Below are 27,262 nucleotides of genomic sequence, written 5' to 3'. Positions count from 1 at the left end.
GCTTGGGGGGCTCCCAGGAAGGACTTGGGGGGCCCAAGGCCTTGCAAAAGTAGCCCTTGGAGACCTTTTTTTGGGATGCAAGGAAAAACTGGGCTCCCTGCCTATGAAAGTGGCTGCTTTCTCTGCTCCAAGGTAAGGCTTTGGAACTTGGAAGGGATTTTTCTGGCTTGCTTTTGGAGAGATTGGGGCAGACCTGGACTCCAAATGGCTCCCAGTTTGGCTTATTGGGGTCTCCCCTTGTAACCTGCTGGGAACTGGGCTTGCAATGGGATGCTGGGCTGGGTTTGCAGGGCAAGGCACTCTGTGTATGCTCAGAAGACCCTGGGTTTGGGGCGAGGCTTGGGTTTGTAAGTGTGTGGCCGGTGTGGTGGTGTGTGGTTTCAGGGTTGGGCTAGGACTCCTGGAGTCACACTCTCTCAGCCTCTTTTGCAGAAAACTGGCCAAGAAAGCCTTTGGTTTGCCTTGAGGTTGGCATCAGTCTGACACAAAGCGCACACAACAGCAACCAGAACAGCCACAACCCCAGTCCTTGCAGTGGTTGCTCCTTGTGGGTGGTTGTGCCATTCTACCAAATATCAACAACAACAAAAAAGGCAACACAAAGTGTTACACACTTTGCAGATTCTCTTTCCTCTCTCTTTGCAAACACTTTGTGTTTGGCAACGCTTTGTGTGTTACTCTTTTCGTTGCCTTATTGTTAATAATTTGGTTCGATGGACTTGTGTTGTTGTTTTTAAACATCTGTGGTTGTTATTTCCTTGGTCTTTTTTAACAACTATGTGTTTAATGTTTTCAAACATATTGTTTTAATCCACTGCGCATTGCTTCAATGGTGGGTTGAGCAGTGTTTGTGTTTGTGTTCGTGTTCTTGTTGTTGTGTGTTTTCCATGTTTTTGTTTATGGGGACCTTAAGGGTTTTCTGGGAACGATTCAGTTTTTGAGGCTGAGGGAGTGTTACCCAATGGGTCTCCATGGCTGAGCCAGGATTCGAACCCTGATCTTATAGGGTTTCATCCAATGGGGTTTCCTGGGGCTGAGAGAGCGTGACTTGCCCAAGGTTACCCAATGGGTTTCCATTGCCGAGTTGGGATTCGAACCCTGGTCCCTGGAGTCGTTTCTTCCACGTTTCTTCCAACGTTGTGCATTTTGTGCATAGATCCCCTTTGGCCGATGAAGAAGTCAGTGTAGCTTCAAAAGCTTGCATCACACATTTGGGTTTTGTGGGTTTTTGGACATGTTGTGGTACTTTTCTGGCCTTTGCTTAGCGGTGTTGACTTGTGGGGTGTTGTTCTGCACATATTAAATCATGCTATTTTTTCCTCTCTGTTGGGTGTTTTGCATTTCTTTTTCGAGGCTAGAAAGAAATAATCACGAAGGAGGAGACATGGGTTGCTCTTTGTGCCAAGGAAGACAGACGGAGGGATTGAAACACCCCGGAGGCAATATTTGCAGTCTATATAGTATAATACAGTACGTTATTTAATATAATGGACTCTCGTAGGAACAATGTCTCCTCTTTGCAACGGTCAGACGTTTGCTTTTTCCCCGGAAGAATGATTTTATGCGATCGGTTGCATTTATTTATTATTTATTTATTTTATATAATATAATTATAATATAATATTTATTAATTTTCTTCGGAGCCCGCCCTTCCAAAAACTGAGCCTCGCTATCGAGGGAATCTCTCCTGTCTGCCTTCTTTTCTCAATATAGCTATTTTTCATATTAATATGTACCTGCTGAAGCATTATGTGCAACCTAGAACATTGTGTGACCTAGAACATTGTGTAACGTAGAGCATTATGTGTAACCCAGAATGTTCTGTGTAACCTAGAGCATTATGTGCAACCTAGAATGTTCTGTGTAACAGAGCATTGTGTGTAACCTAGAACGTTTCATGTAACCCAGAACATTTGGAGATCCGTTAATCTGGTTTTTCCCCATTATTCCACTTCAAAATGTGTTCTATTACGGGTGCATAGAAATAGATCAGTGGCAAAGTGGTTGCTTTGCATACAAAAGGGACCAGAGATCTAGCATCCACACTGGAAGAAGAATCTGGTTTGACACTGCTTCAGCTGCCCTTCAATGCTGTGTGATTTTGGGAGTTGTAGTTGGTTTTGACGCCAACATTGCAACTACAATTGCATCCAGGACTTTGCAGCTACAGTTCCCAGAATCCCCTACCCTTGATCCAAGGCACTTAAAGCAGCGTCAAACCGGATTGTTCCTGGAGTGTGGATGCAACCTCTGTGTATAAAACAGCTTCAGGTCTTCAGTAATAATAAGACGAAATGAAACAAAATATTGGCACCGGTCCTAAACAATACTTTTAATTAATGTGGACTTTATTAATGTTATGCACTCTGTATTTGGAGACAGCATGGCACAGTGGTTTGAGCCTTGGATTACGACTCAGGAGACGAGAGTTCGAATCCCAGTCCAGCCATGTAAACCGACTGGGCGAGTCACACTCTCTCAGCTTCAGGTTTGTCAAGTGAGAAACAACTTGAAGGCACATAACAACAACAACAAATGACTCAAGTAAGCGAGCCAGTGCCCACACATATGCATTTCCATTGACTCTCTCTTGGAATAAATGAGATAAATAAGAATAAGGACAAATACAGGCAGAGTTTGGGGGCCGGTTAGTTGGACAAACACCTTCCAAATCTCTCAGTTCCTTCTTATCAGAACATGAAATCCTCCCAAATTCCAGGCGGCACCTTTTGACGCTCCTTTCCGTACCAACTACTCTGGATTTCGAGAGTATTTACACTCCTCTTTTCTTTCCAAGTGAGAGTTTTATATTATGTACTTTTTCAGATCCTGCCTGGCGCATTCCCCCTTTTTCCCTTTCCTTATTGCGACATGTGTGCGAATCTAGGCGTTTGGCCGACTTTTTGGAGACCCCCAGCCATTTCGTAGGGCTTTCTTAGGCTGCATCTGCACTGCGGGATTAACGCAGTTTGACACTGCTTTAACCGCCATGAATTCTATGGAATCCTGGGATGTGTAGTTTGTCGCGGTATCAGGGCTCTCAGACAGAAAATACCTTGCAAAACTGCAAATCCCAGGATTTCAAAGCACTGAGCGATTGACGCAGCTGAGAGAAAAAGGCCCAATAGCTCACAAAACTACAGATCCCAGGATCCCATAGCATGGAACCATGGCAATTAAAGTGGTATCAAAAGGCATTCATTCTGCAGTGCAGATGCAGTCTCCCATCCAAGGACTAACCAGGGCTGGTGCCCTATCCTTTTTGCCCCTTTTGGCTATGGCAAAGGAATGATAGAAATGCCAAAAGGCATGACTGTGCGTCATGAGTTTCCCTTGGAACAGTCTTCTGTGTGCGTTTGTTGTGTATGTGGCACTCTCCTTGTTAAATTTTGTGATCCCTTTACAGGTTGCGTCTCCCTCCTCCGAAACGCTTGGGACCAGAAAGGTTTGGGATTTGGGATATTTGCATCTGCATCATGAGACTTCTTGGGCACGGGACCCAGATCTAAACATCACATTCATGTCTGTTTCCGATGCACCTTCTGTACACAAAGCCCAAAGGTCATTTTCGGCACAATATTTCCCAAACGATTTTGTGGCCGAAAGCAAAGTCTCCGCCGGTTCAGCCTAGAACACAGACTTTGCTTCCGGCACCAAAGGATTACAAATATTTTGTATTAAACAACCTTTGGGCGATGTGTGAATGTGCATTGAAGCTTGGCTCCGTCTCCAAGGGATCTCATGAGGTTGATGCAAATAGGCCCAAGCCCCCCAAAATCCAGAATTCAAAACTAACCCTAAACCCAAAACTACATATCCCAAAAATCCAGATTCCAAACTTCTGGTCCCAAGCATTTTGGATAAGGGAGACCCATCCTCTATCTATCTATCTATCTATCTATCTATCTATCTATCTATCCATCTATCATCTGTCTGTCTGTCTGTCTGTCTGTCTGTCTGTCTGTCTGTCTGTCTATCTATCCATCCATCTATCCATCCATCTATCCATCTGTCTATCTATCCATCCATCCATCTGTCTACCGTCCGTCTGTCCATCCATCCATCCATCCATCCATCCATAGATATCCTTTTGTAAGAGTGTGGGGAGAACCAACTTGGCGCAGTGTAATGGTTTGAGCATTGGACCAGGACTCTGGAAAGACCAGGGTTCGAACCCCACTTGGCCCTGCAAACCTACTTGGGCAAGAAGTCACACACTCTCAGCCTCAGAGGTTGGCCATGGCAATCCCTCCTCTGAACAAATCTTGCCCAGAAAACCTTAGGATGGGTTCACCATAGGGAGGGTCACCATAAGCCAGACATGACATGGAGGCACACAACATGAAGGAAGGAGTGTGCATGAACCATCATGTGCATGACCCACATGATGGTTCATGCCCTTGCCTCTCGAACTCATCTCCTCCCGGCAGGTTTTTATCAGTGGGAAAGGCGGGCGGCTGGTTGCAGCCAATGATCCTCCTCACCTTTGGCCACTTTTCCTTCCTTGCTGGGCGGCCCGGCCCTGTTGTGTTATGTACACTTTCCTGCGGTTCCCATAGAAGCGTTTCCTCCCTGGACTCTTTGGAAGCGTTGCTCTTTCCCTTCCCTGCCTTCCCTGGGTCTGACCACAGACTTCATCCTTACATTTTGGGGGGGAATTCAGATTGCAAAATGCCATTTTCTCCATTCCCAAGAGACTTCAGGGAAGCTTGCAATGTGTAGATTGTGCATTTTGGTTGGTCCAATAAAGGTATCACTATCAGCCATTCCCAAACATTGGCCTTCCAGGTGTTTTGGTCTCCATCTCCCAGAAGCCCCAAACAGCTTGGCCAACAGCCTGGAATTCTGGGTGCTGAACCCCGAAACATGTGGAGGATCAAAGCCTGGAAACCATATACTGTAGTGACTCCCGAACTTTGGTCCTCCAGGTGTTTTGGACTTCAGCTCCCAAAATCCCCAGCTAAGTTGGCCAGCGGTCAGGAATTGTGGGAGCTGGAGTCCAAAACTTTTGGAGGACCAAAGCTTAGGAGAACTTCACACATGATGCTTAATGGCATCTTGATGGGCCATCATCCCTGTTTTGGCCCGGAAATGCCAGGGCTTGGAAGGAGTTGCAGTTGGCAACCTTGCTCCAAAGGGATGCATTTGCTCTCTCTCTCTCTCTCTCTCAGCCTCTGTTTCTGAAAAGTTGGCTTCCTCTGACCTTCTTCTGAAGGTCTGAATGCTGATGTTGCAGGAGATAAAGGATGGAGGAGGAAAGGACCAGCTGACTGGAGGCAGGGCTTTTTTGGGGAGGGCAGGACAGTCAAAACAGGAAAGGAGCTGAAGTCACCGCGTTTCCTTTGCTATCTTCAGCCATCCCTGGGAAGGCTGGAAGCATACTGGGGGCATTTACTGGGACGCTGTGGGAGCTGCTGGGAGGAAGTGGAACAGGTGAGCAGAGATGACTCTTTGGTGGAAGGCAAAGGCTTCATCCTGAAACACCAAAGGTTCAGGTGTCTCTTTGGCAGCTGAACCAGAAGGATACAGTCAGCTCTCCATATCCATGGATTCAACCAGCCACTGCTTGAAAATATCTCTCTCATATATATATATATATATATATATGGAATATTTTCAAGCTGTGGCTGGTTGAATCCATGGATATGGAAGGCTGACTGTTCCCTATATATTTGGAATATGTACTGTATGCATGTGTGTGTGTGTGTGTGCGCGTGCATATATATATATATATATATATATACATATATATATATACACAAACTTTGATTTTTGCCATTTCATACTAGGGACACCATTTTACTTTGGTCAAAGCAACTTGTGCCAGCTCTTGGAGGTTGCCTTGACCTGAATGTGGACTTCTCCCTCTTTTCTCCATTGCATTTGTCGATCTATCTCCAGGTGCCATCTCAATGGCCATGCTTTAATGCTCTCCAAACAGTAAGGGGGTCTCTTTGCTTTGTGGCCCTTTGGCGCAGACAACCGGGCGTCTTGCGGCGGGAGATGGACCCTGCTTTGGATGAAACCCATCCAAAGTTTAATAAGTAACTTAATGGGAAAAGTCAGAGAGGCAGCCCTTAAAGTAAGACCCCCCCTCCTCTTTTCATTTCTCTCTCTCTTTGCAACCCTGCTCCCTTCTCATTGCCGGCTCAAGTGCCGGAAGCAACGGCGCAAACCACAAGGACACTTTGCAAAAGAGTTTTAATATTTGCCTTTGGTTTCTTTGCTATAGGATGGTAGACCACTTCCTTGGGTAAAACAACTTGCAAATGAAGGCCGGCACCACTCCTAGTTTCTAGTATTAGCTTTTTAAGATGGTTTCTCTGCTCTTTCCCTGCAGCCGGTCTTCCTTTCGGACCCCAAAGCTCCCCCTGGCATGAACAGCGCTGCCTCTGAGCTTTTGGGGATCTCCGTTGAGCGCACCCCTCCATCTTCGCCACGGGTCCAGAAACAACGCAGCCTCTCCGCCGTGGAGCCATGCTCGGCCCCCGGAGGAGACTGGGAAGCCCCCGAAATGGAGGACGTGGAGGATGGCCCTCGATTCCCGGAGGTTCACATGCGCCGGTCAGGCACCCTCCGAAGTTCAGCGCACATCTACGATTCCTTCCGGAGGCACAGCTGGGAACCGGGGAAAGTCCTAGACGACGATCCGGATTTTGACCAGCGAAGGTAAATAATAGTAGTATGGGTGGCATAGGGGTTTGAGTGTTGATTTATGGGTCTGGAGACCAGGATTCGATTCCCGGCTCGACCATGAAACCCACACAAGTCACACTCTCTCAGCCTCAGGGGAGGCAGGACATATGAACAAATCTTCCCAAGCAAACCCATCGATAGGGTTTCCTGATGGTCACCATAAGTTGGAAATGACTTGAAGGCAAACAACAACGACAGCAATAATACATCGGTCAATGGAGTAGATGTCAACAAGTCAGCTACTGTGGGAAATGAATGACAAATGAAATGCACAAGTTTAGGATGGGCTATTATCCTTGAAAGCATTATGTGGGGAAAGGATCTAGGGGTCTTAGTAGGTTGCAAGCTAAGACATGAGACAGCAGTGTGATGCAGCAGCTGCAAAAGCCAATGCGATTCTAGGCTGCATCAATAGGAGTGTAATGTCTAGATCGAGGGAAATAATAGCCATTCCATTCTGCTTTGGTCAGACCTGACCTGGAATAATATTGTGTCCAGTTCCGTTCACTGCAGTTCAAGAAGGATGTTGAGAAGCTGGAACTGTGTCCAGAGGAGGATGACCAAAATGGTGGAAGGTCTGGAAATCATAAAGCCCCGTGAGGAGAGACATATGGAGCTGGGGATGTTTAGCCTGGAGAAGAGAAGGTTAAGAGGTGGCACGATGACAGCCCTGTTTAAATATTTGAAGGGATGCCATACTGAGGATGGGGCGAGCTTGTTTTCTGCTGCTCCAGAGAATAGGACACAATGGAGTAATGGATGCAAACAAAGCTAATGCACTGTGCTTAGTAACAAATCACCAAGGACCATCCCTTGGACGCATGCTGTGGCCGAGAAAACTCACCACCTTAGAGTATCTCTGTGCAATGTTTGGCCTTTTCTAGAGTATCACTACCAACAGATTCATGGATTTCTGCCCAGGGTGAGGTTGGCAGAGGAGAAAGGGTTGCTTTTTGCAGACTTTCGCTGCCCCTCTCCTCCTTTTCCCGTCATCCCCCGGTGCTTTTGTCTCTGCTTTATCTCTCTCTTTCAGCAACCCTGCCCTGGAAAACATCCCTCCCATGATTTATTGGCGTTGGCTGGACGACCGCCGGCTCCTAGGTTGCCAATTTATTGTAGCCAGCCGTGGGGGGGGGGGGCTAAATAAAACAGGGGCTGAAATGCTGTGTGTTTCTTCGTGAGTGGTCAAGAAAGCGATATGGAGCCCTTGACAAGTTTGGAGAGAGGACCTTTATGGCCGGGGCGGTGCTGGGGCTTGACCCTTGGGTCCAAAACCATGCTAGATGGTCATTCCAAGCCAAGGACTGACCTCACTCAGGAAAATGTGATTCAGACACATTTTGGGTGGGTGCAAGTCAGGCTGAATGTATTCTATTCTTGTATTCTTGCTCAATGTAAACACGATGTGTCCATGTTAGGGTTTCCGGAGGACCGAAATACCCTATCTTGGCTGATCTTGGCTGATCTTGGAAGCTAAGCAGGATCAGCCCTGGTTAGGACTTAGAGGGGAGACCGGCAAAGGTGCTGGAGGGGCAAAAGCACTTCCAAGGATTCCTTGGCTAAGAGGTCCCTATGGAGTTTATCACACTGGGTCTGGTTTTGACATTAAAGAAAGATTAAAGCACATTGAAAGCATCCCGCAAATAAAGTGGAAATGGCAAGCCATTGTGCAAATGGTTATCACATGCAATTGCGTGAATAAATCGATGTCAGAAATGTGTTGTCACTGAAATCCAGAAGTGAAAACATGCGTGTTGATGCTTCTTTGTGATTGCTTTAAATGGCGGGTTTTGCGGGACGGCGTGCGGAAATCATTAATGTGGTTTTTCGAGATGTTCACGGGATTAGCTCCCGATCTCCTGTGAAATTGAACACTGTATAAATTGATCCTGGAGGCTAAGCAGGGTTAGGCTTGGTTAGTCCCTGCATGGGAGACCGCTAAAGAATCCCAGGTGCTGGAGGCTCTATTTCAGGAGAAAGAACTGTCCAAAACTACCTCTGCGCAAAGCTGTCACAGGGTTTTCTTGGCACAATTTATTCAAAAGCGATTTGCCATTGACTTGCCCAAAGTTGGTTTCCGTGGCCGAGCCAGGATTCGAACCCTGGTCCCCAGACTCCTAGTCTAACATCCAAACCACTACAGCATCCCGACTCTGCTTTCCCTGTTGAAACTATTAGGCAGAGCCTTAAAAAATCCAAGCAAAGTGTAAACAGTCGAGAGTTTTCCTGCCAACTGAGTCTTCGAGTGCCATCTGCTGTTGGCAAAGGGATCTCTCAATATAGCTGGATATCTTGGTATCAGTTCATGGTTGTTGAGCAGGATAATCCTGATCTCATAGTCCAATGCTCATGTGATAACACTGTACAGCAAAAAGAACAGTGAGGTACAGGTTCAGTATGGCTGAGACAGTGGCACCTTTGCTTTCTGACGGTTCAGCGTCCGCAAGCTATTGTTTCATGCACCAAATTGTTTAAAATATGGTCTATAAAATGACCATCAGGCTATATGTATAAGGTCTATATGAAAGGTATATGAGTTTTGTCTTTCGACTTGGCACCCGTTGCCAAGATATCTCGCGACGGAGATGCAAATATTCCAAAATCTAGGGAAACAACCCAGAAGACTTCATTTTGGATAAGGGAGACTCAACCTGTATTATATTGAAACCAATCCTTGGGGTTTCCCCTTCTTCTCGTCACACTTGGAAATGCCAAAAGCCAAAATGCTTTACTCACTTCTCCAAATGGTATTTGGGTCTCTCTGTGAGGGAAGTGTGCCTTTAGGAACCAGACAGAAAAACCTGGGTAGATCTGGTGTCCTTTCGTGATGGAGGTTGTCTTTAACCGGGTCCGGTGAGTAGTTTTACCTGCAAGTCCCATCTCTGTCCATTTTGCTGGTGGATTGCAATGTGAGGCAAAAAGGAACAAACCCCATTTTGTTGGACCTCTTTGGTCCAATGATTTCGGAGAGAATGAGCTTCCTCTTCTTGTGGGGAGGATGGCCTGCGTTCTCATGAAATGGCGATGTGGAGCTAAGTTTGCGTTGTGGTTGCAAGCAGAAATGCGAAGCAGATTCTAGGACTGCCTGGCTCCCAGTCTCCACTTTTCCTAGGCAAGACAAGGGTGCGAGGTCTTCCGTTTTGCTGGACTCCGCATTTGTGCTGATGCCTTGCTTAGCTTCTAGGACCAGAGTCTGGCTAAAATTTGCAAGCGTTTATTAACTGGTTGCGGCCAGTTGCCAAGAATATCCAGGGACCATCATGGATTTACTTGGCTTCCTCCTCACTCTTGCGCCGTTATTTTTCTGGGCTCTCCAAATTTGCACAGGGCCCCAGTGCAACTCTATGGTCAAATTCTAGCAGAGTTGCGTTGAAGGACCTCAGAGATTCCTAGAGGGAACATATGAATCAAATCCACGAAAGGAAGGCTGACTGCATTTCTCAAGGTGGCAAATGTCCAGTGGGTCAAAAGGGTAGCCGAAGTGGCGTTTGCTTAGTTGGCACAGATGTGTTGCAAGTTTATCAGCCGGGTGTGGAGTGCTTTTTTAAAACGGTTGTGCGTCTTTTTGTTTTCTCCTTTGCAATGAGTAAGCTTGAGCCGGCGGGTTGCAGGAGGATAATATTGTATAAATGGGGGTGGATGGTTGCACAGTCCAGGTTTCAGGGGACACACAAAACAATGTATCAGAGAGGAGGGTTTGCCATGCCTGACCTGTTGGTTGGCTTCCATTCCAGCCTGAGTTTGAAAGGCCTGGCCCCGGATGAGGTGGACTCCTCCATGGAACAACTGGACAGGCATCCCCAAGGCAGAAGGGACCCTCGCCGGACCCCCATCATCCGGAGCAATGATGAATTGGAGTCCTTGCTCTCTCAGGACGAGGAGGATGAGGATCAGGAATTGTCCCAGGTATGTATATATGTCGGATTCTTTTTGTTGGATCTGACTTTGGGCTGCACTGCAGAAATAATGCCTTTTGGCGCGGCTTTAACTGCCATGGCTCCATCCTTTGTAATCCTGGGATTTGGGGCTTTTTGCCACACTGGAGCACTCTGGCATTAATGCTTTGGTCTCGTCTTCAGGAACATGCAAAGAGGATGCAAATGTATCGGCCGTCCCCAAACTCGGCCGGCAGCTCTCTGCCCAAATCTGTTTCCATGAGCGGCATTGACAGCTATCCAGACACAGATGGTGAGTAGATTTGGGCAAGTTTTGGGATGATCTTCCTTACTGTGCTTCCCATGCTCAGCATTCAGATGGATAGGATTTGCAGTGCTCTTGCTATAGGATTAAGTTTCTTTTGTCTTTATTTCCATTACAAAATTCCTTAATTTATATGTCTATTCAAACATTCAGCTCCCCTCTTTCTCTTTCTTCCAGCCTACAATCTGCAGAAATAATCCAGTTGATACCCAAGCTCTGATTTTTCCAGATGTTTTGGACTTCAGCTCCCAGAATCCTTAGCCATCTTGGTCGGCGGTCTGGCATTCTGGGAGCTGAAGTCCAAAACACCTGGAAGGCCAGCGCTTGGGAAACCCTGGTCCAGTTTGACACCACTTTGACTGCCACGGCTCCATCGGATTTGCAGTTTTGGGAGACATTTAGCCTTCCCTTTCAGAGAGCTCTGAAGTTTGCCATGAACTACAAATCCTAGGACTCCGTAGCATGGAGCCATGGCAGTGAAAGTGGTATAAAACTGAATCATTTCTGCAGTGCGGATGCAGCCGGGAATAACACGTGTCTGTGGCAAAGAACTTTAGAAGGCAGAAGAATCAGATGCATGGAAAATATAAATACAAACAAGTGTTTTCTTCTCTTTCCAGCAATTTCCCTTTATGCTGATGGTGTCAGCCTGGCCAACGGGTAAGTCCTGATTTTTGCATTTTTAGGGTGTAATAATAATAATAATAATAATAACAATCCCTATGGATTGAGGTGGGGAAAGCCCAAGAAAGTGGGATTTGAAACAGGAGAACCAACTTGCAATAGAGCAGAGATGGGCAATTGCTTGCCTCTGGATTTGTACAAATTTTGGATATGGAAGATGTCAGCGTTTGTGCGCATGTGTTTTCCATAGCGGTGCACTTCTTTCCAAGGCCTGGTGACCCAGAAGAGTCATAGGAAAGCAAACCAGACTAAGGGAGGTCAGGGGTTGCCCCAAAGACCCAATGTTTCCCATGCACACAACTCTGTCTCTCTCCTCCTCCTGAATCTGGATTAGTCTCTTTTTCTCTTTCCACTTATTCTGCAAAGCCACCGTTCTTCCCCATGGCTGCCCTGCCAGTTCGGATTTCCGTCTTCATTACGGAGCCGGCTGGTGGATGCGACGATGGAGGAATTTTTGCTCTTTCGTGGTCTGCCTTCTTTCGGAGGCCATCCTGTCTTGGTTTCTTGGTCTTCCCATCGTAGCTGCTCTTTTCGAACTCCTCGCTTGTTGTTAAAGATACCAATTGCGCCTCCCTTATTATCCAAAATCCTTGGCACCAGAAGTGCGTTGGATTTCGGATCCACCTTCCTTGGATTTTGGAATATTTGCTTATACATAGTGAGATACATTCGTCTAAACATGGAATCCATTTACATTTCATCAGGCTAATCTATGCATAAATGTATAATGTGGATGGCTGTGGATTTTTGTGCGTCCGCATTGATGCTTAGTTGTCTTCACTTTCCTGGGCAAATTTGCATCTGTTTGCTAAATGCGCAGCCACCCAAATCCATGCAAAGCGGATGGTTGGCCACAATATTCGATAATATGCATCCTTGCGGATACTCTGTTAAAAACCACAAATCCCTTTTCAGCAGGAGAGAGAGAGAGGTAAAAATGTGCAAACCCCTTTTGTGCCGCTTTTCGCCCTCGGCATGAAAAAAGCCCAAATTCCTCCAAATCACATGCGGCCGGGTCGCGTTTATTCAAATTGAATTAGGAGTATTTTAATAGTGTAGACAAGACCATGTACACCTTATTATACCTATAACCTGAAGGTGCCACTTTGGCCGTGGAAGGCGAAAGGTCTTGCAAAACTACCGATCCCAGGATTCCATAGCTCTGAAAGTGGCATCAAACTGCATCATTCCTACCATGTAGATGCATTGCTCCATGCTGCCGGCTCCCTCTCTTAACTGCTCGCAGGACTTAAACAGAGATGCTTCTATGCCGCATCTCCGCAGCTGGGCACTGAGGTCACGGGGCCCTTGTTTCCCGGCCTAGAGACAATGACAACAAAAAGGAGGATTGTGTCGCTCTGGTCCCTGTGTCTCTGTGTGCTTGGGTGCTTCTCTTTCTTTCTTCCTTCCTTTCCCCCTCTCCACCCTTCTCTTCCTCCATTCTCACTCTCCTCTCCTTCCTCCTCCGATGCTTGTTGCAGCTTCAACCCTGGGAGCTACGGCTGTCTGGACACCATCACGGCCGAGGAAGCCGAGGACCCTGCGGACCCCCAGAGGGACGGGGGGACCCCCTTGGGACGCACCCTCAGCTTCTTGAAAAAGATGACCGGCAAGTCCAAGGTAGGACCCAAACCTTGTGTAGCGGGGGCATTTGGGTGCAAACATGGGTTGGCATGTGTTGCTATATCTGATTTATATTTGCTGGGGATTCAAAGGCCTTTGTCAAACTATAGCAAGCCCTTAGAGGTCTTTAAGCGCAGATTGGATGGGATGCTGTAGTTCTGTGTTCCTGTATGGCAGCATCTTTCAGCGATGCTGTAGTTTTGCGTTCCTGCATGGCAAGGGGTTGGATTGGATGGCCCTCGGGAATCCCTTCCAGCTCCTAAGAGTCTGTGATTCGATGAAAAGCGGTATTTCACTCATGCACTACCAGTCTTTCAGTAAGGAAAGGAAGAGAAGAGGTGGCTAGATACCGTTCCATTACATCTCAGAGTTAACATTCGAGGGTGCAAATAAAATGTTGCCCCTGGGGAAGAGTTTTGCCAGGAGAATACATTTTCTTTTAAAAACCCTCCAGGACCCATTTGCCCACGGGTCAAATGAGGCTTTCCTTTCTCCTTGGCCCTGAATTGGCTGAACTCTTGTTAAAAAAAACCATTGTCTAGTGGAAAGAAAGTGGTGCAAATATTCAGGAGATGGTGCTGTTTCCTCGTATTGTGAACAAGGAAAGTCCAGCTCCCAGACAGCTTTATAATCTGCAAAGTGACCCTAGCCTGGGGTTTGCTAGGCAGGATTTCTTCAAGATGATGATGATGATGATGATGATGACGACGACGACGGCTCAAGGCGGGTTACGACATAGTTAAAAACACAATCATTATATGAAATGCACATATGTAGCTGCATCTCTACGCAAGATTTATATTGCAACACATAGGACAATGATTACATTTATTGCAACTGAGAAGGCAAAGGGCCTTGCGAGACTACAAATCCCATCAGTTGACAGCCCTTAAGGTAGTGTCCAGGTGCATTGTGTAGTTGCGCTCTGAGTTGGTATTGATCTTGGTGTGTACTTGGACCCAAGTGAGCTGAAATATCAAAGATGGGGCTTCTTTGCAAACTTGGCGTAGGCAAAGATTTGAGCCCTGATCTCCCCAAATCTGGGTCCAGCACCCAAATCACCTCATCACTCCAGGTCTCATGCTTATGATGACTCTATCCTAGAGGTTTATTGGTAATGTTTCCAGTGTTTGCCATTGCTTTCTTCTAAGGCACCCATCTCCAAACCCAGAGAGATGCCTTTCTCCTCTTTGAGGTCTTGAGCCTTGTGCTGCCCTTGGCTTTGTGTCTCTCTCTTGGTTCCTCAAATGCGCCGCTATCTCGAACCCACAGCTGCTGAGACAGTGAGGTCAGAGGAAGCGGAGGCCTTTTCTTTTTTCCTGAATGAGGTTTTGTTTACCCAGAGATTACCAGCAACGCCTGCGGGACCTTTTCCTTTCGCCCAGAGCCACTTCGGTTTGGAAAAGTGGTGTGACTTTGCCGCTTTATTCACGGGTTAATACTGGGATAGTGGCGCCGTCATGCGAAAACAATCAGGATACTCACAGATTTAATGGCCGCTCATTCACGGGATGCGGCCGCTTGCCTCCCGTGCGATAAAATCCCATGTCCCAAAACGGGACATGGCTATGAGCGGACGACATTTGGGCCCACTTTCCTCTCTGGGAAGAATGCGTTGGAGATTTCGCACTTGCTTCCTTTCTAGGAAACCTGGGCCTGTTGGGAAATGTTGTCATTGGGAGTGGATTTGTTTTAAAGCAGTTCTCCAGCTGATTTGAGTTGGAAGACAGAGCCCATCCATCTGGCAGATTTGGGTCGACGTGGCGGCGTGCCTTGCGGGAGGATTGCATCAGGCGATCCCTTTTCCCCCCAGTCTTTTCTGGCCGGCTGAATAATAAACTGGTGCCGAGTTCAAAAGTTCTGTGTTTGCACAGGTGGCTCCTGGCCTTTCGAGGGCTAAAACAGAAAAGGGGGAGAAACCCGATCCTGTGATGATTAAATCCAAGATGATTTGGAGAGATGTTGCAAACACTTGCGAGGAGAATGACCTGAGATCCTAACCTTATAATGGAGGACAAAGCACTGCAAAATAGAGATGCTCCCCCAAAAACTCAAAACACTCATAGAAATGTCAATGCATGCTTCTTAGTCCTTCTCAAAATGGAGGACCTTGGGAATTTCCTCCAGGAACGGAAGATGGAAATGGAAGAGATGGCACCGCAACAAGAAAAACAACCCAATAAAAGCTCAATATATAAATGCAAATGCATTTCAGTGTCAATGTCCTCCGTTTCCACCTTCTGTCCAGGAGGAATTCCAAAATGTCCTCCATTTTGAGCAGGACTAAGGAGCATGCGTTGACATTTCTATGAGTGTTTTGAGCTTTTATTGGAGCATGCCTCCCATTTTTGTTCTCAAATGGCCTACATTTTGAACAGGACCTGCTTGGGGGATATGGCTCAGCATGGTATGGAACTCCTTTTAAAAGTTTGTACTAGAATCTAGAGCAGATTTAGCCCCTGCGCCGCTTGAGACGGAAACCACCAGCTGCCACCGTTCCCTGTTTTTGCTTTCCGAAGGCCGGATTAAGTACAGCCTTTCAGTAATGCATCCTCATCTCAGCTGCTGTTTGGATACACTTGTTTGTTATTATGATTTTTCCGGCGCGTCTGATCTGAAATGCGCCATCGGCAATGCTCGTCCCGGCCTCTTTTCTCCGCCGGCTGGATGCAATTCTCTTTCGACAGCGCCAGTCTGCTAACTGGTTTCAAATGTTTGTTGTTTCTGGAATCACGACACAGAGAGAAGCGCATGGTGGAAATGCGCAGCCAGGTTTGGACACAAGGCAGGTCCTGGGGTTTTCCGAACGCATCCTGGAACTGTATTGTTCTCTGCGGTCTGAGCAATAAATAAACCTTGAATCGCTCTTATCCAAAATGCTTGGCACCAGAAGTGTTTTAGATTTTGGATATATGTATGTATGTATGTTTGGATTTTGGAATACAGTACCTGTGTTTGAATATATGTACATAATGAGGTATTTTGGAGAGGGATCCAAATGCATTTGTTTTGCACTGCAGTCCTTCTCAAAATGGCAACAGGAAGTGTCATGTATTGAGATATATTGGACAGGGACCCAAACGCATCCATTTCCCATTGTGGTCCCCTCTCAAAATGGTGATAGGAAGTGTCATATAATAAGATATCTTGGAGAGGGACCGAAATGCATCTGTTTTCCATTGCAGTCCTTCTCAAAATGGCAACAGGAAGTGTCTTATTGGGAGATATTTTGGAAAGGGACCCAAATGCATCAATTTTCCTCTTTGGTCCTTCTCCAAATGGGACAGAGCATCATACAATGAAATATCTTGGAGAGGAGCCCAAATGCATCCATTTTCCTCTGCAGTCCTTCTCAAAATGGTGACAGGAAGCATCACTGCGGCTTTTTTACTCCCCTTAGGACTCGATCCGTGATCTTTTCCTCCCACTCCAAATTCTTAGTTTATCCACACCGATGTCAGCTTCTGTAACTTTTTGAGAGTCTTTAATGTCCGGGAAAAGCCGGGTACTGGGTTCAAGTTGAGCTTCAGCTTTGTCCTTTTCCTTCCTCTCTGCCAAACATGGCAAACTCCTGGAGATGACAACAGGCTTTTCTGGATCAATCCTGACTCAGTTCTGCCCAAATATATATATTGGGTTTACTCATGGCCCCGTCACTTCCCGGCGCATTGGATCACACTCTTAAAACAGGACACATGAGTCGTCTCTAGCTGTTGGGGTTGATGGATGGATGGGGAGAAACTTTGAGGGTGGGGAACGAGTTCGTATCCCCTCCTGCGCATCAAATATGGGATTGTGATGTCACTTCAAGGGGTGCATGTGTGGGGAATCCCTATGTATTTGAACCTATCGGGTTTCCTCTGTTGCTGGCGTTTCTCTTTAAAGGTTTTCTGCAGAAGCTGGGCAGGCCGTTGTCGGTTGCAACACAACACCCGTTTCCTCCTCTTGTAGTTAAGAAGTAGGGAGGAAAACGCACACACACACACACACACACTCTCTCACACACAACAGGCAACCATGCGCAGATGGGAAGGGAAATGCCACAAATGGATAGTGACTCATGTCTGTGAAACAGCCGCATTAATCGTCTGGACCTCCCTGCCCCCAGTTTGTAAGGCATTGCATGAGTTCAGTGCCGTTGGGAGGCAGGCCTCAGGATTTGGGGATTGTGAGGTTGTGGGTTTGTGGTGTGGGTCCTTCCCCTCTTTTTTGACCCTTGCAAGACCTGGAATTAGCAAAGCGGGACGATTTCATTCAGCTTTTGCATTTCGATTCGAACTGCTTTGATGTGCGGTTGTTGAGTTGATTTGCAAACTGGAGAAGGCTTGCTTCTGGATTGTGTGATGCAGTTCTTTGGACAACAACAAATGTGCGCAGAAACTGTTTGTTAGGGTGAACCACAGGCATCAGTGCATATATTAGTGCAGCTGTGTGTGTATGTGTGTTTGTACAGTTGTTCTGGTCTACCCGTCTTCTTTGGGAACCAGCCTGGCATCATAGTTTGAATGTCGGACCACAACTCGGGAGACCAGGATTCAATTCCTGCTCGGCTGTGAAAACCCACTGGGCGAACTTGCCCAAGTCACACTTTCTCAGCCTCAGAAGATGGCCATGGCAAACCTCCTCTGGAGAAATGTTGCCCATGACAGGTTTGCCTTTGGGTCATCGCAAGTCAGAAACGACTTGAAGGACCACAACATCGACAAAGCCGCCTTCTTCACAAATCCCAGAGGGGTCCAGGTGCCATTCGGCGGGTGCAAAAACTTCCAAAAGTGTGCCATGGCATGCCAATAGCATCTCAAGCTGTCTGGGCAGGTGGACCTGGCCCATCCCAGGATGCTTGGTCTCCAGGAGTTGCAATCTACTATTATGCGCTGTCGCCAGGTATGGTTTGTACCCCTGGCACCCCTGAAAAATGCCCATGGAGGATCTAACCCTAAAGTTATGTTGGCCCACCATCCTAGACTTTGCAAGGAAGAAAGCAGATCGGCTGACAAGACCCAGCCCTTTTTGGCTCCCATCCTGCAAAGCAGAAAGCCCCTGGCGATGGGGTTTATCATTCCGATGGGTTTGCCCCCTTTCTCAGGAAGAGACCCCAGAGTCTGATAAGGATTTTGCTTTGCTCTCGGTTGCAAGGAGAGGGAGGAAGTCTCTGGCTTTGCAGAAAACTCCCGGATGGTTTGCAAGGGAAGCGTGGGGCGGGTGAGTTTCCTCTTGCAAAGAAGGGGCTCTTGGTTCGGGTTATAAATAGTCATTTTCAAAGCAAAGAGTCTGCTGCAGTGCGCCTTCCAGTTGCTCCCGACTTATGGTGACCCTAAGGCAAACCTATCCTGGGGTGTTCTTGGCAGGGCTTGTTCAGAGGAGGTTTGCCATGGCCTGCCCCCCCCCACCCCCCCGAAGGCTTGTAGAGTCTGCATTGGCACAAAAAGAAAAAGGAGCTGGGGTTGGCTCCGAAAAAGCCTCTCCTGACGCCTTGAAGGCTGAGCCATTTATTTGAGCGTGTGCTTTCATGGATTTGTTGCGCACCTTCAAGTCCTTTCCAGACCCCAAGTGAACCTATTGTCTGGTTTTTCTAGGGCTGAGAGTATGTGACTTGCAGACGGTCACCCAATGGGTTTCCATGGCCGAGCGGGGATTTGAACCCAGATCTCTAGAGTCCTAGTCCAGCACTCAAACCACTTCACCATGTTGGCTCAATAATAATAATAATAATAATAATAATAATAATAATAGCAGTAGTGCTATTAGGAAGAAGCAGAAAGAACATTTTATCCCTCTATTATTAGGCTATAACTTGGGAAGTCATATTAAGGATGGAGCCAGCCATAAAACCCAATGGATGTCATTGTGGGAAAGGAATCACACTCTCTCAGCCTCAGGAAAGGCAATCACAAACCTCCTCCGAACAAATCTTGCTAAGGAAACCCCAGGATAGGTTTGCCTTAGGGTCTCCGTAAGTCGGAAATGACTCGAAGGCACCCAACAAAACAGATTTTGCAGCCATGCTGAGTTTCTGGGTAGCTATCTCCTCCTCCTCCTCCTCCTCCTCCTCCTTCTCTCATTAAGCAAAGTGGTCTCTTCCTGAGTGACTTTGTTTGGCCTCTTTGGGACCAAAAGCTTTATCCGGAAGCAGCTTGGCCAGCCAGGCTTGGTGCATTTAAGGCCCATTGCAAAGAACTCCATGGGATGCACAATGCGCATTCAAATCACCTTGCTACGGTGCTCCATTCCTCCTTCATCCCTGGACCCACCAAGGGGTTTGGGGGCTTTTCATCTCTTTTCAAGGGGCCAGGAGGGAAACAGTATTAAAGACTTGTCCCAATGGGGGTCTCATGGCCATCTCAATTGAGGGGGGGGGATCCAATCCTAAAAGGAGTAGGACACAGAGCAATGGATGCAAGCTGTAAGAAAAGAGATTCCACCTAAACACTGGGAAGAACGTCTTGACATTAAGAGATGTACAGAGGCTGGATGGTCATCTGTGGGGAGTGCTTTGCACATGGCAGAAGGAGGGTTGGTTTGGATGACCTTTGTGGATCCCTTCCATCTCTTTTATTCTATATATTCCTGCATGGCAGAAGTAGGGTTACATTGGGTGGCCCTTGGGGGTCCCTTCCAACTCTCTTATTCTATGTATTCCTGCATGGCAGAATTAAGGTTGGATTGGATGGCCCTTGGGAATCCCTTCCAACTCTAAGATTCTGTGATTCTTAGCAAAGGCCCTTCTCATCCTCTTTAACATGCCTTTCCATGTTCAAAGGACCAGCTCTGGCTCTGGACACGGGTTCGAGAGCTGCGGACCCTTTGCGTGCGCTCGGTCTTCCTCCGCGCTCCTCTTACAGCTCCTGAACCAAACCCTAGATATTATTGTTCCAGTGGTAAAGCTCTTGGAATCAGGCTTAACCTGGCCCTGGTCCTCCTGCTAAACTATTTGGACCAACAAGGCGATAGTTACTCCAGCAAGTTGCCTCTCAGGATGGGATGACGGGCGAGGAAAGAGTTAGGGCAGCCTAGCAGGAAAAATGAAATAAAATGTCCTTTCCCATTACTAAAGCTGCGGCCACGGAGCACCTGTTATGAGAGATCAAGTGGATTAAATCCCCCCTCCTGCTTTCCTTCTCTCCATTCCCCAATTTTTTCCAGCCGGCTTGTAATTCCAGCCGTTGCTGCAACCGTAGCGGCTACAACAGCTGGCCGGGTTTGGTTGCAAGAGCCAGCATGCAAACGGGGAGATCTGTTCTCACCGAAGGAAGGATGGGATACCCAGATTGCCTCCTTTCTGGTGGATTGGATCAGGAGTAACTGGATCCCAGACTCTCCTAACTCTCAGGCCCACTTTAAATCTTTGAAACATTCAGGTTTGGAGACTTCTAGCGTCGGGAGACGTGATGCAATAGTTCACAACTGGCTGCGGATTCCTAATGCGTTCTTGCTGTGTACACAAAGGAGTTTATCGCACAAACGGGAGTTGATCCCTGAGTACGAATGTAACGATTTCACACGATGTCACGCAAAACCCGCTGTTAAAGTGGTCACAAAGAAGCATTAATGCGCATCTTTTTACTTTCAGTGACCATGCATTTTCAGTATCACTTTATGTGCGCAACTTCATGTGGTGATCATTGGCGCTTCCTTTGCGGGTTGCTTTCAATGCACTTTAATGCCAATATTAGCCTCGGTGTGATAAACTCGAAAGAATTGTGTGCCTTGGAGTCGTTTGTGACTTATGGTGGCTCTAAGGCAAACCTAGAGCTTTAGAGTGTTGGATAGGAGCCTGGGAGACCAGGGTTCGAACCCTGGCTGAGCTGTGTAAACGCACTGGGTGGCCTTGCACAAGGCACATTCTCTCAGCTTCAAAGGATGGCAGTGGCAAACCCTTTCTGGAGAAACCCCATGATAGGCGAATGCCTTAGGGTCACCATAAGTTGGAAGTGGCTTGAAGGCACACTACAACAACAACCTATAAATGGGGTCTTATTTTGGGGAGATTTGATTCATACTGTTAATAAAAGATGGCTTCTTTGGCCTCTTGGAAGTGAACAGAGCGGCGGCGGGCGTTCTCCGCTGCAATGTTCCTCCAGATAAATATAGCTCTGCTCTCCATAAGGCTGTAATCCACATCTCCCGCTTGTAATATTCCGGATGATGAAACCATGCCTTTTCTTGCTTATTTGGAATAAAAGGCCAATGCCAGATTCCCCAAGGAGCGAGAGTTGGGATTTTGCGATCCCCGAGAGAGTCTCCTTTTCCTTGCCAAGTTGATTTGGAAAAAGTGACACACAACGCGGCAGCTTTTTAAAAAGAAAGCATCGCAACGGTTCTGGAGTTGGTGTCTGGCCAGGAATACATGTGGATGTGTATATAATACACTTGGCGGCTTCACTTTCCTTTCTGAGCGTTGCATCATGACAGCATCTGAAGCAGGGACTCGAACCCTGGTTTACTTTAGGGTCACCATAAGTTGGAGACAGCTTGCAGACCCACAACAACAAGGAGACTATCCACAGGTCAGATCAAAACACACAATTTTGGGCCCCCAAACCTGCCCTCGACTTATACACGAGGCCGACTTATATATGAGTATATGCAGCAAATAAATCCGCGTATCACCGCCACCGTTTCTTGTTGGAATCTGTGTGTGTGTGTTTGTGTTGTTTGTGTGCGTTTGCTGCAACTGTTGCAATCCGGCTGACCCAAGTCAATGAGTAACCTGAAAAGTCAAGGAGACCAGATAGGCCTCGGACTGGAGGCACGGAGACATTTTGTCCCCAAATTGTTCCCAAATTGCTGGAACACTTCCATCCCAAGGGAAGGCTGAGCTCCTTCTTCAACGGAGAGGCAACCCAAGTCTCTTTTCGCCCAAGATCTTGGCCAGTTTGGGGACTAAACAAAAAACTTTTCAGCCAAAGGAGTCTTGGCTTTGCAACTGGTGTGATCTGGAGTAAGTTGCAACCTCCCTACTCCTGGGTTGGATAGGGCAAACAAAAGAGATTTGGGAAGGAAGCGCAGGGTGAGTTTTTAATGCCTAAAACCAAAAAGAAGGTGGGGAGGAAAGGGTTTTCAGCCCACTTGCAAATCTGGACTCCAGACTGAGATGTTGAGGAAGGACTGTGCGGAAGGGGAAAGGAGCACTCTGCCTATGCTCAGAGGTACTCTGGTGTGTCTTGGCATGTCCTGGGTCTGGAGCCTGGTTTCAGCCGAAAGAGGCAAAAGGTGCTTTTCTCAAGAGGTGGCTTTGTAGATCTAAGCAACAAAATGCAAAGTGCATTCTGTCCGCTTGTTGTTTTGCTCATCCGTATGAAATCTCTGGGCTTGTTACCTCTCTTAGTTTTAATCCATTGCATTGATTAATTGGTTTTAATGCCTTCCATCTGCCCTCTTCTCTTCCAGACTCCTCTGCAATTCAGTACTAAATTCCTTGGGTCAGGGTCCAGTCTTCCTTCCCAACTCATTGCTTTGGTTTCTGAGGTATACCTTTGCAGGACCCAGGTTGAGCTTCCCTTAGCCACAATGCTTGGCTTTGGGGTTATCATTAACCCTGCAAGGAGCCAAGGGAGAACACAGTGGGATGTTGCAAAGCTAAGTTGGAGTCCTTTCTCCTTCGACGGTGTCCACAAAGCAAATGTATTTCATGTTTATTTATTGAAAGGGTTTCTGTATCGCCTTGCGCAGCCTCCCAAGGGCTCTGGAGGCGACGAGCAAATGAAAACCAGTTAAGAGACAAACATGTTTAAAAACACATTAAAATGAAAAATGCATCAAGGCAGTCTTGAAAGCATCCAGAGTTAAGACTTCAAACTTAAGGCTTGACTTGAAAGTATCTTGCAAGAAAATATCTTGCAAAGAGTGGAGCCTTAAGGCTTGACTTAAATGTATCTTGCAAGGACTTGAGACATGACCTAAGACTTGACTCCAGACTTCAGACCTGACCTGAAAGTACCTTGCAAAGACTTAAAACATGAGTTGAAAGTACCCTGCAAAGACTTGAGACTTAAGACTTGACTTGATAGTATCTTGCAAGGGCTTGAGACCTGACTTGAGACTTGAAGGTAGAGACCTGAGACTCAACTTGAGACTTGGACTAAAAGATGGTGCATTTGCCCCATGTAGCCATGCCCCGGTCAAGATCGGTGGAAGCAAGGATCAGCCTTTCCCCCATTTTTACGCCACCATTGCGTTGCTCGTTCCAAGGAGCCAGAAAGCCCTGCAGTGCGGTCTGCACCCCTTGGGCCTTGTCTGTGGCTCTGAAAATGAGCGCATGATGCGCAGCGGGAAGGGATTGAAGGGCAGGGATTGGAAACACCCTCCCATCACCCGGCCTTGGAAAGTGGGGCAGACAGGCTTTGTGTGGTGTGTGTCACACGCTTTCTCTGCAAAAGTCTCCTTCCTGGCGCATGCTGATCTGCTCTTAGAGAACAGGACTGGTCTCACATCTCTCTCTCTTGCTTCCCACAACGAAGGTGATGTCAAACCAAGGGATCGCTAGGTCCTTCCCCTCCTCCTCCTCCTCTCCTTCCTCCTCCTTTTCCATCTCCGTTTTGGAGAGGAGGAGCAAACCAGTCTGAACAATCGAAGCACAGTTGGCAGCTGGGCCAGAGAACTTCCTGAGCTGCGGGTCGGATGTTATGCGCAAAGCAAGGCGAGTGTGTGACACTCTCTGTGCCTCTCCTCTCTTTGCTTTGGGCCCCAGCGAGAAGATCCTCATCCCTCCTGCCTTCTTTGCCATTGCTTTTTCCATGCTCTAGATTTCCCTCCGGCCAAGCTAACTTTGCAAGGACTCCATCCCCTCTTGCCATTGCTTTGCCATTGCTTTTTTTCATGCTCAAAATTTCCCCGGTCAATCTAGCTGGCAGGAGATCCAGCTAGTCTGTGGTGGGTTGGATTATGTCACGCATTGAATCCTTGACCCGATCCAGGGCTGACCGGACGAAGGAGAACTTGCTGAAGGTTTGTCCTTTTTTTTGGGATCTGGAGGTTTTGGGGGGTCTTGCTTTGTCCAGGCTTAGGATTCTTTTAGGGAAGCGCATGGGTGTTGGGGTCCATGTGGGAAGTTTTGGGCATCATGGAAAAGTTTTGGGGTGGTTTTAAGTTGGGTTATTGAGGCCCAAGCTTTGTTTGGGAGTGAAGCATCTGCCGGTATGTGCTTCCCGACAGGTTTGTGTTTGCTACATGGATCTTTCCATAGAGATGTTCTTGTGTGCCTTCAAATTGTTTTGGACTTATGGAGACCCTATGGTCATGGGTTTTTCTTGGCAAGATTGGTTCAGAGGGTTTGCCATTGGCTCCCTCTGAGGCTGAGAGTGTGGCTTTCTCATTGGGTTCCAAGGCTGAGCGGGGATTTGAACCCTGATCTCCAAAGTGACTCGGAAATGAATCTTTGGTTGTCTTATTTGTGCCATCCCCAACTTTGTCCTCTGTAGCCTTTCTTGAATGACGGGGGATTTTTGTTTGTGGGTGCGGAGAGGTATTTTCCATTTGAGATTAAAAAGTTATCTTTCCGAGGGGGAAAACCCCATTTTCTCATGGAAACGTGTTGCTTGTTTGAATGAGACAAAACCGTTCCTCTGAGATCCACACTTTCGAAAGGAACATGGCAGAGAGACGCAAGTCGGGGGCTTCCTCTTTTATCTAGTCTGAGCGCAATCTGAACAATTTGGGCTTCCGCTTTATTCGATTTGGGCGTAATCTGAAAAACAAAAAAGCCCAAGAGCGGGGGGATATTTTATTTTCGCAACCCTCCATCGCCAGCCATGGATCTGCTTTCCATGTGAAAACGAAGAAGCCTTGTTTCCTTCCAGATAAAATCCTCCTCGCCTCGGACGCCGGCCAAGCTTTTTCAAACGTAATCGTCTGCTTTTGTGCGATCCTTGCGCACGCGCCTTTTCGGGGAGCCTGCGAGAAGAAGAAACCTATAATTTCATTTGCATAAAAAAGTGGTAGAATAATACCCATCCTCCCTTCAGTTTGGAAATCTGGCCTTGCCAGATGTCCCTTTATTTCGGAGATGTTGGCCTCCCAATTCCCCAAACAACATCCTTTGTGCGCACAGCTCCAAAAACCGAAAACCCAGAACTCTGCTCTGTCCTATTGATTTGAAATTGTCTTACTGAAGGCACATAGATTTTGAAACCTCTCTCTCTCTCTCTGGTTGTTGGATCATGTCTTCCCAGTTTACTCTTATGGACCCCTATGGAGCTGGGTTCATCTGCCTGGCTTTCTTTGAAAACCCTGGTTCCTTTGTGCGCCCGGAGCCAATCCCTTTGCAACGCATGGGAGTGCTTTTTCACCCAAAGGGCCGGTCGGAAAGAGATGTTTATTGTCTGGTCAAGATCAGACAGCTTCACAAAAGGGAGCCCCGGAGCACGTGGCGCCCTCATGCGCGGCCCTCGTGATCCATGCTCACACTCGGAAGAGCAGAGAGTTGTCGTTTTTAAGTCTCTCTTTGGTGCAAGTGGTGCATGCACAGGCCTCCCTCTCTATCCACGGATTCCTTATCTATGGTTTCAACCATCCGCGGCTTGAAAGTATATTTTAAAAAACGTATGCATTCCAAAATGCAAACAATGGTCTGAAACACACTTCCGAGTGTGAGCATAGATAAGGAATCTGTGGATAGGGAGGAAGCCTGTGCATGTGCAACTTGCACCAAAGAGAGACTTGAAAACCACAACTCACTACTGCAGAAGTAATCCAGTTTGAGACTGCTTTAACCGCCCTGGCTCAATGCTAGGGGATTCTGGGAACTCTAGTCTTGTGAGATATTTAAGTCTTCTCCGTCAGAGAGCTCTGGGGCCACAATGAACTACAGTTCCCAAGATTCCCTAGCACTGAGCCACAGCAGTTAAAGTGGCCTCAAACTGGGTTATTTCGGCAGTTTGTTTTGGACCAATGTTTTATGTAAGGGACACCATTTTACTATATGTCGAATCATATGAAATATATATATATATATATATATATTGCAATTACAGGAACTTGAGCATCCATGGATTTTGATATGCAATATATATATTGCAATATATTGCATTTACTGGGACTTGAGCATCCATGGATTTTGGTATGTGATATGTGCGTGTGTCTGTGTACATATATTACATTTACTGGGACTTGAACATGCATGAATTTTGCTATGCAGTATATACAGTATGTGTGTATATGTATATATTTCATTTACTGGAGCATGAGCATCCATGGATTTTGGTATGCAATAGGTAGGTAGATAGATAGATAGATAGATAGATAGATAGATAGATAGATAGATTGCATTTACTGGAGTTTGAGCATCCACAGATCTTGGTATCCAGAGGGCATGGTCCTGGACCCTGGATATATCAAGGGCCCAGTGTAAAATAAAGTAAGATAAACTAAGATAAAATAAAAATGGGCATCCCATTTGGGAAGGTTTTAGATGCAGTTTCTGAAGTGCGCAGCAGCAGTTCACATTTGAGATTGAATAAACCCCTGTGAACTTTTCTGGTTCTTCTTTTCCTCCCTTGTGCAAAATGGTTTAAAGAAGGCAGAGAGAGAAGGGGAGAGAAAGGAAGGAGGGAAACCCCCCCACACACACACACACACAGACCCTTTGCTTTCTTAGAACAGAGCTGCACACTCTCTGTGGGTTTTTCATGTTTTTCACAAAGCCCTGGGGATAACCTTGTGAAATGAAAGAGCCAGAAAAGGGAACAGCCTCTGTGTTTAGAGCGGTTTCCTCCCTTGCTTAACCCTTTCGGTTCTCTCACAAGAGAGCCAAAAAGTGCCATAGCACCCAAAATCCACTAAACAGGGGTACCTTTGTGGGGTCGACCCAAATGCACATCTTGCTCCAGTATACATGTCTCACATTTGCAATGTACGTGTTGCGAGCACAATATGCATCTTGCAAGCTTTCGAAGGCCGATAAAGGCATCCCTGTTTTGTGGATTTTGGACGTTATTGTACTTTGTTATAGGGCTTTCCATTTATTCCCTAGCTGTCCTCCTGGATCTTTTCCTTGGCCGCTCTGCACAACGGAACAATATATCTGCAATAAACCCATGTGTTTATTTGCGGTTATTTTTAA

The 27,262-nt window shown here is 47.0% G+C and overlaps 1 protein-coding gene across 4 annotated transcripts in view; it reads left to right on the top strand.

Moving 5' to 3' along the window:
- ARHGEF2 (Rho/Rac guanine nucleotide exchange factor 2) overlaps positions 1 to 27,262 on the top strand; it is a 58,386-nt gene continuing 31,124 nt past the window's right edge. The window contains exons 1-6 of one of the 4 annotated variants that reach the window (XM_042439439.1): positions 1 to 132; positions 6,341 to 6,669; positions 10,431 to 10,602; positions 10,776 to 10,884; positions 11,517 to 11,556; positions 13,062 to 13,200. In XM_042439439.1, coding sequence (XP_042295373.1) covers positions 76 to 132; positions 6,341 to 6,669; positions 10,431 to 10,602; positions 10,776 to 10,884; positions 11,517 to 11,556; positions 13,062 to 13,200 — 846 coding nt within the window. In that variant the 5' untranslated portion in view covers positions 1 to 75. Of the gene's footprint in view, positions 133 to 6,340; positions 6,670 to 10,430; positions 10,603 to 10,775; positions 10,885 to 11,516; positions 11,557 to 13,061; positions 13,201 to 22,190; positions 22,214 to 23,556; positions 24,151 to 27,262 lie in introns of those variants that run through there. The other 3 variants (XM_042439438.1, XM_042439442.1, XM_042439441.1) reach the window with 3 other exon arrangements.

Source organism: Sceloporus undulatus, chromosome 9 (genome assembly GCF_019175285.1).
Source record: "Sceloporus undulatus isolate JIND9_A2432 ecotype Alabama chromosome 9, SceUnd_v1.1, whole genome shotgun sequence".
Taxonomy (NCBI): domain Eukaryota; kingdom Metazoa; phylum Chordata; class Lepidosauria; order Squamata; family Phrynosomatidae; genus Sceloporus; species Sceloporus undulatus.
The sequence above is the reverse complement of the archived record's forward strand: the minus strand, read 5'-3'. Positions and strand labels throughout refer to the sequence as shown.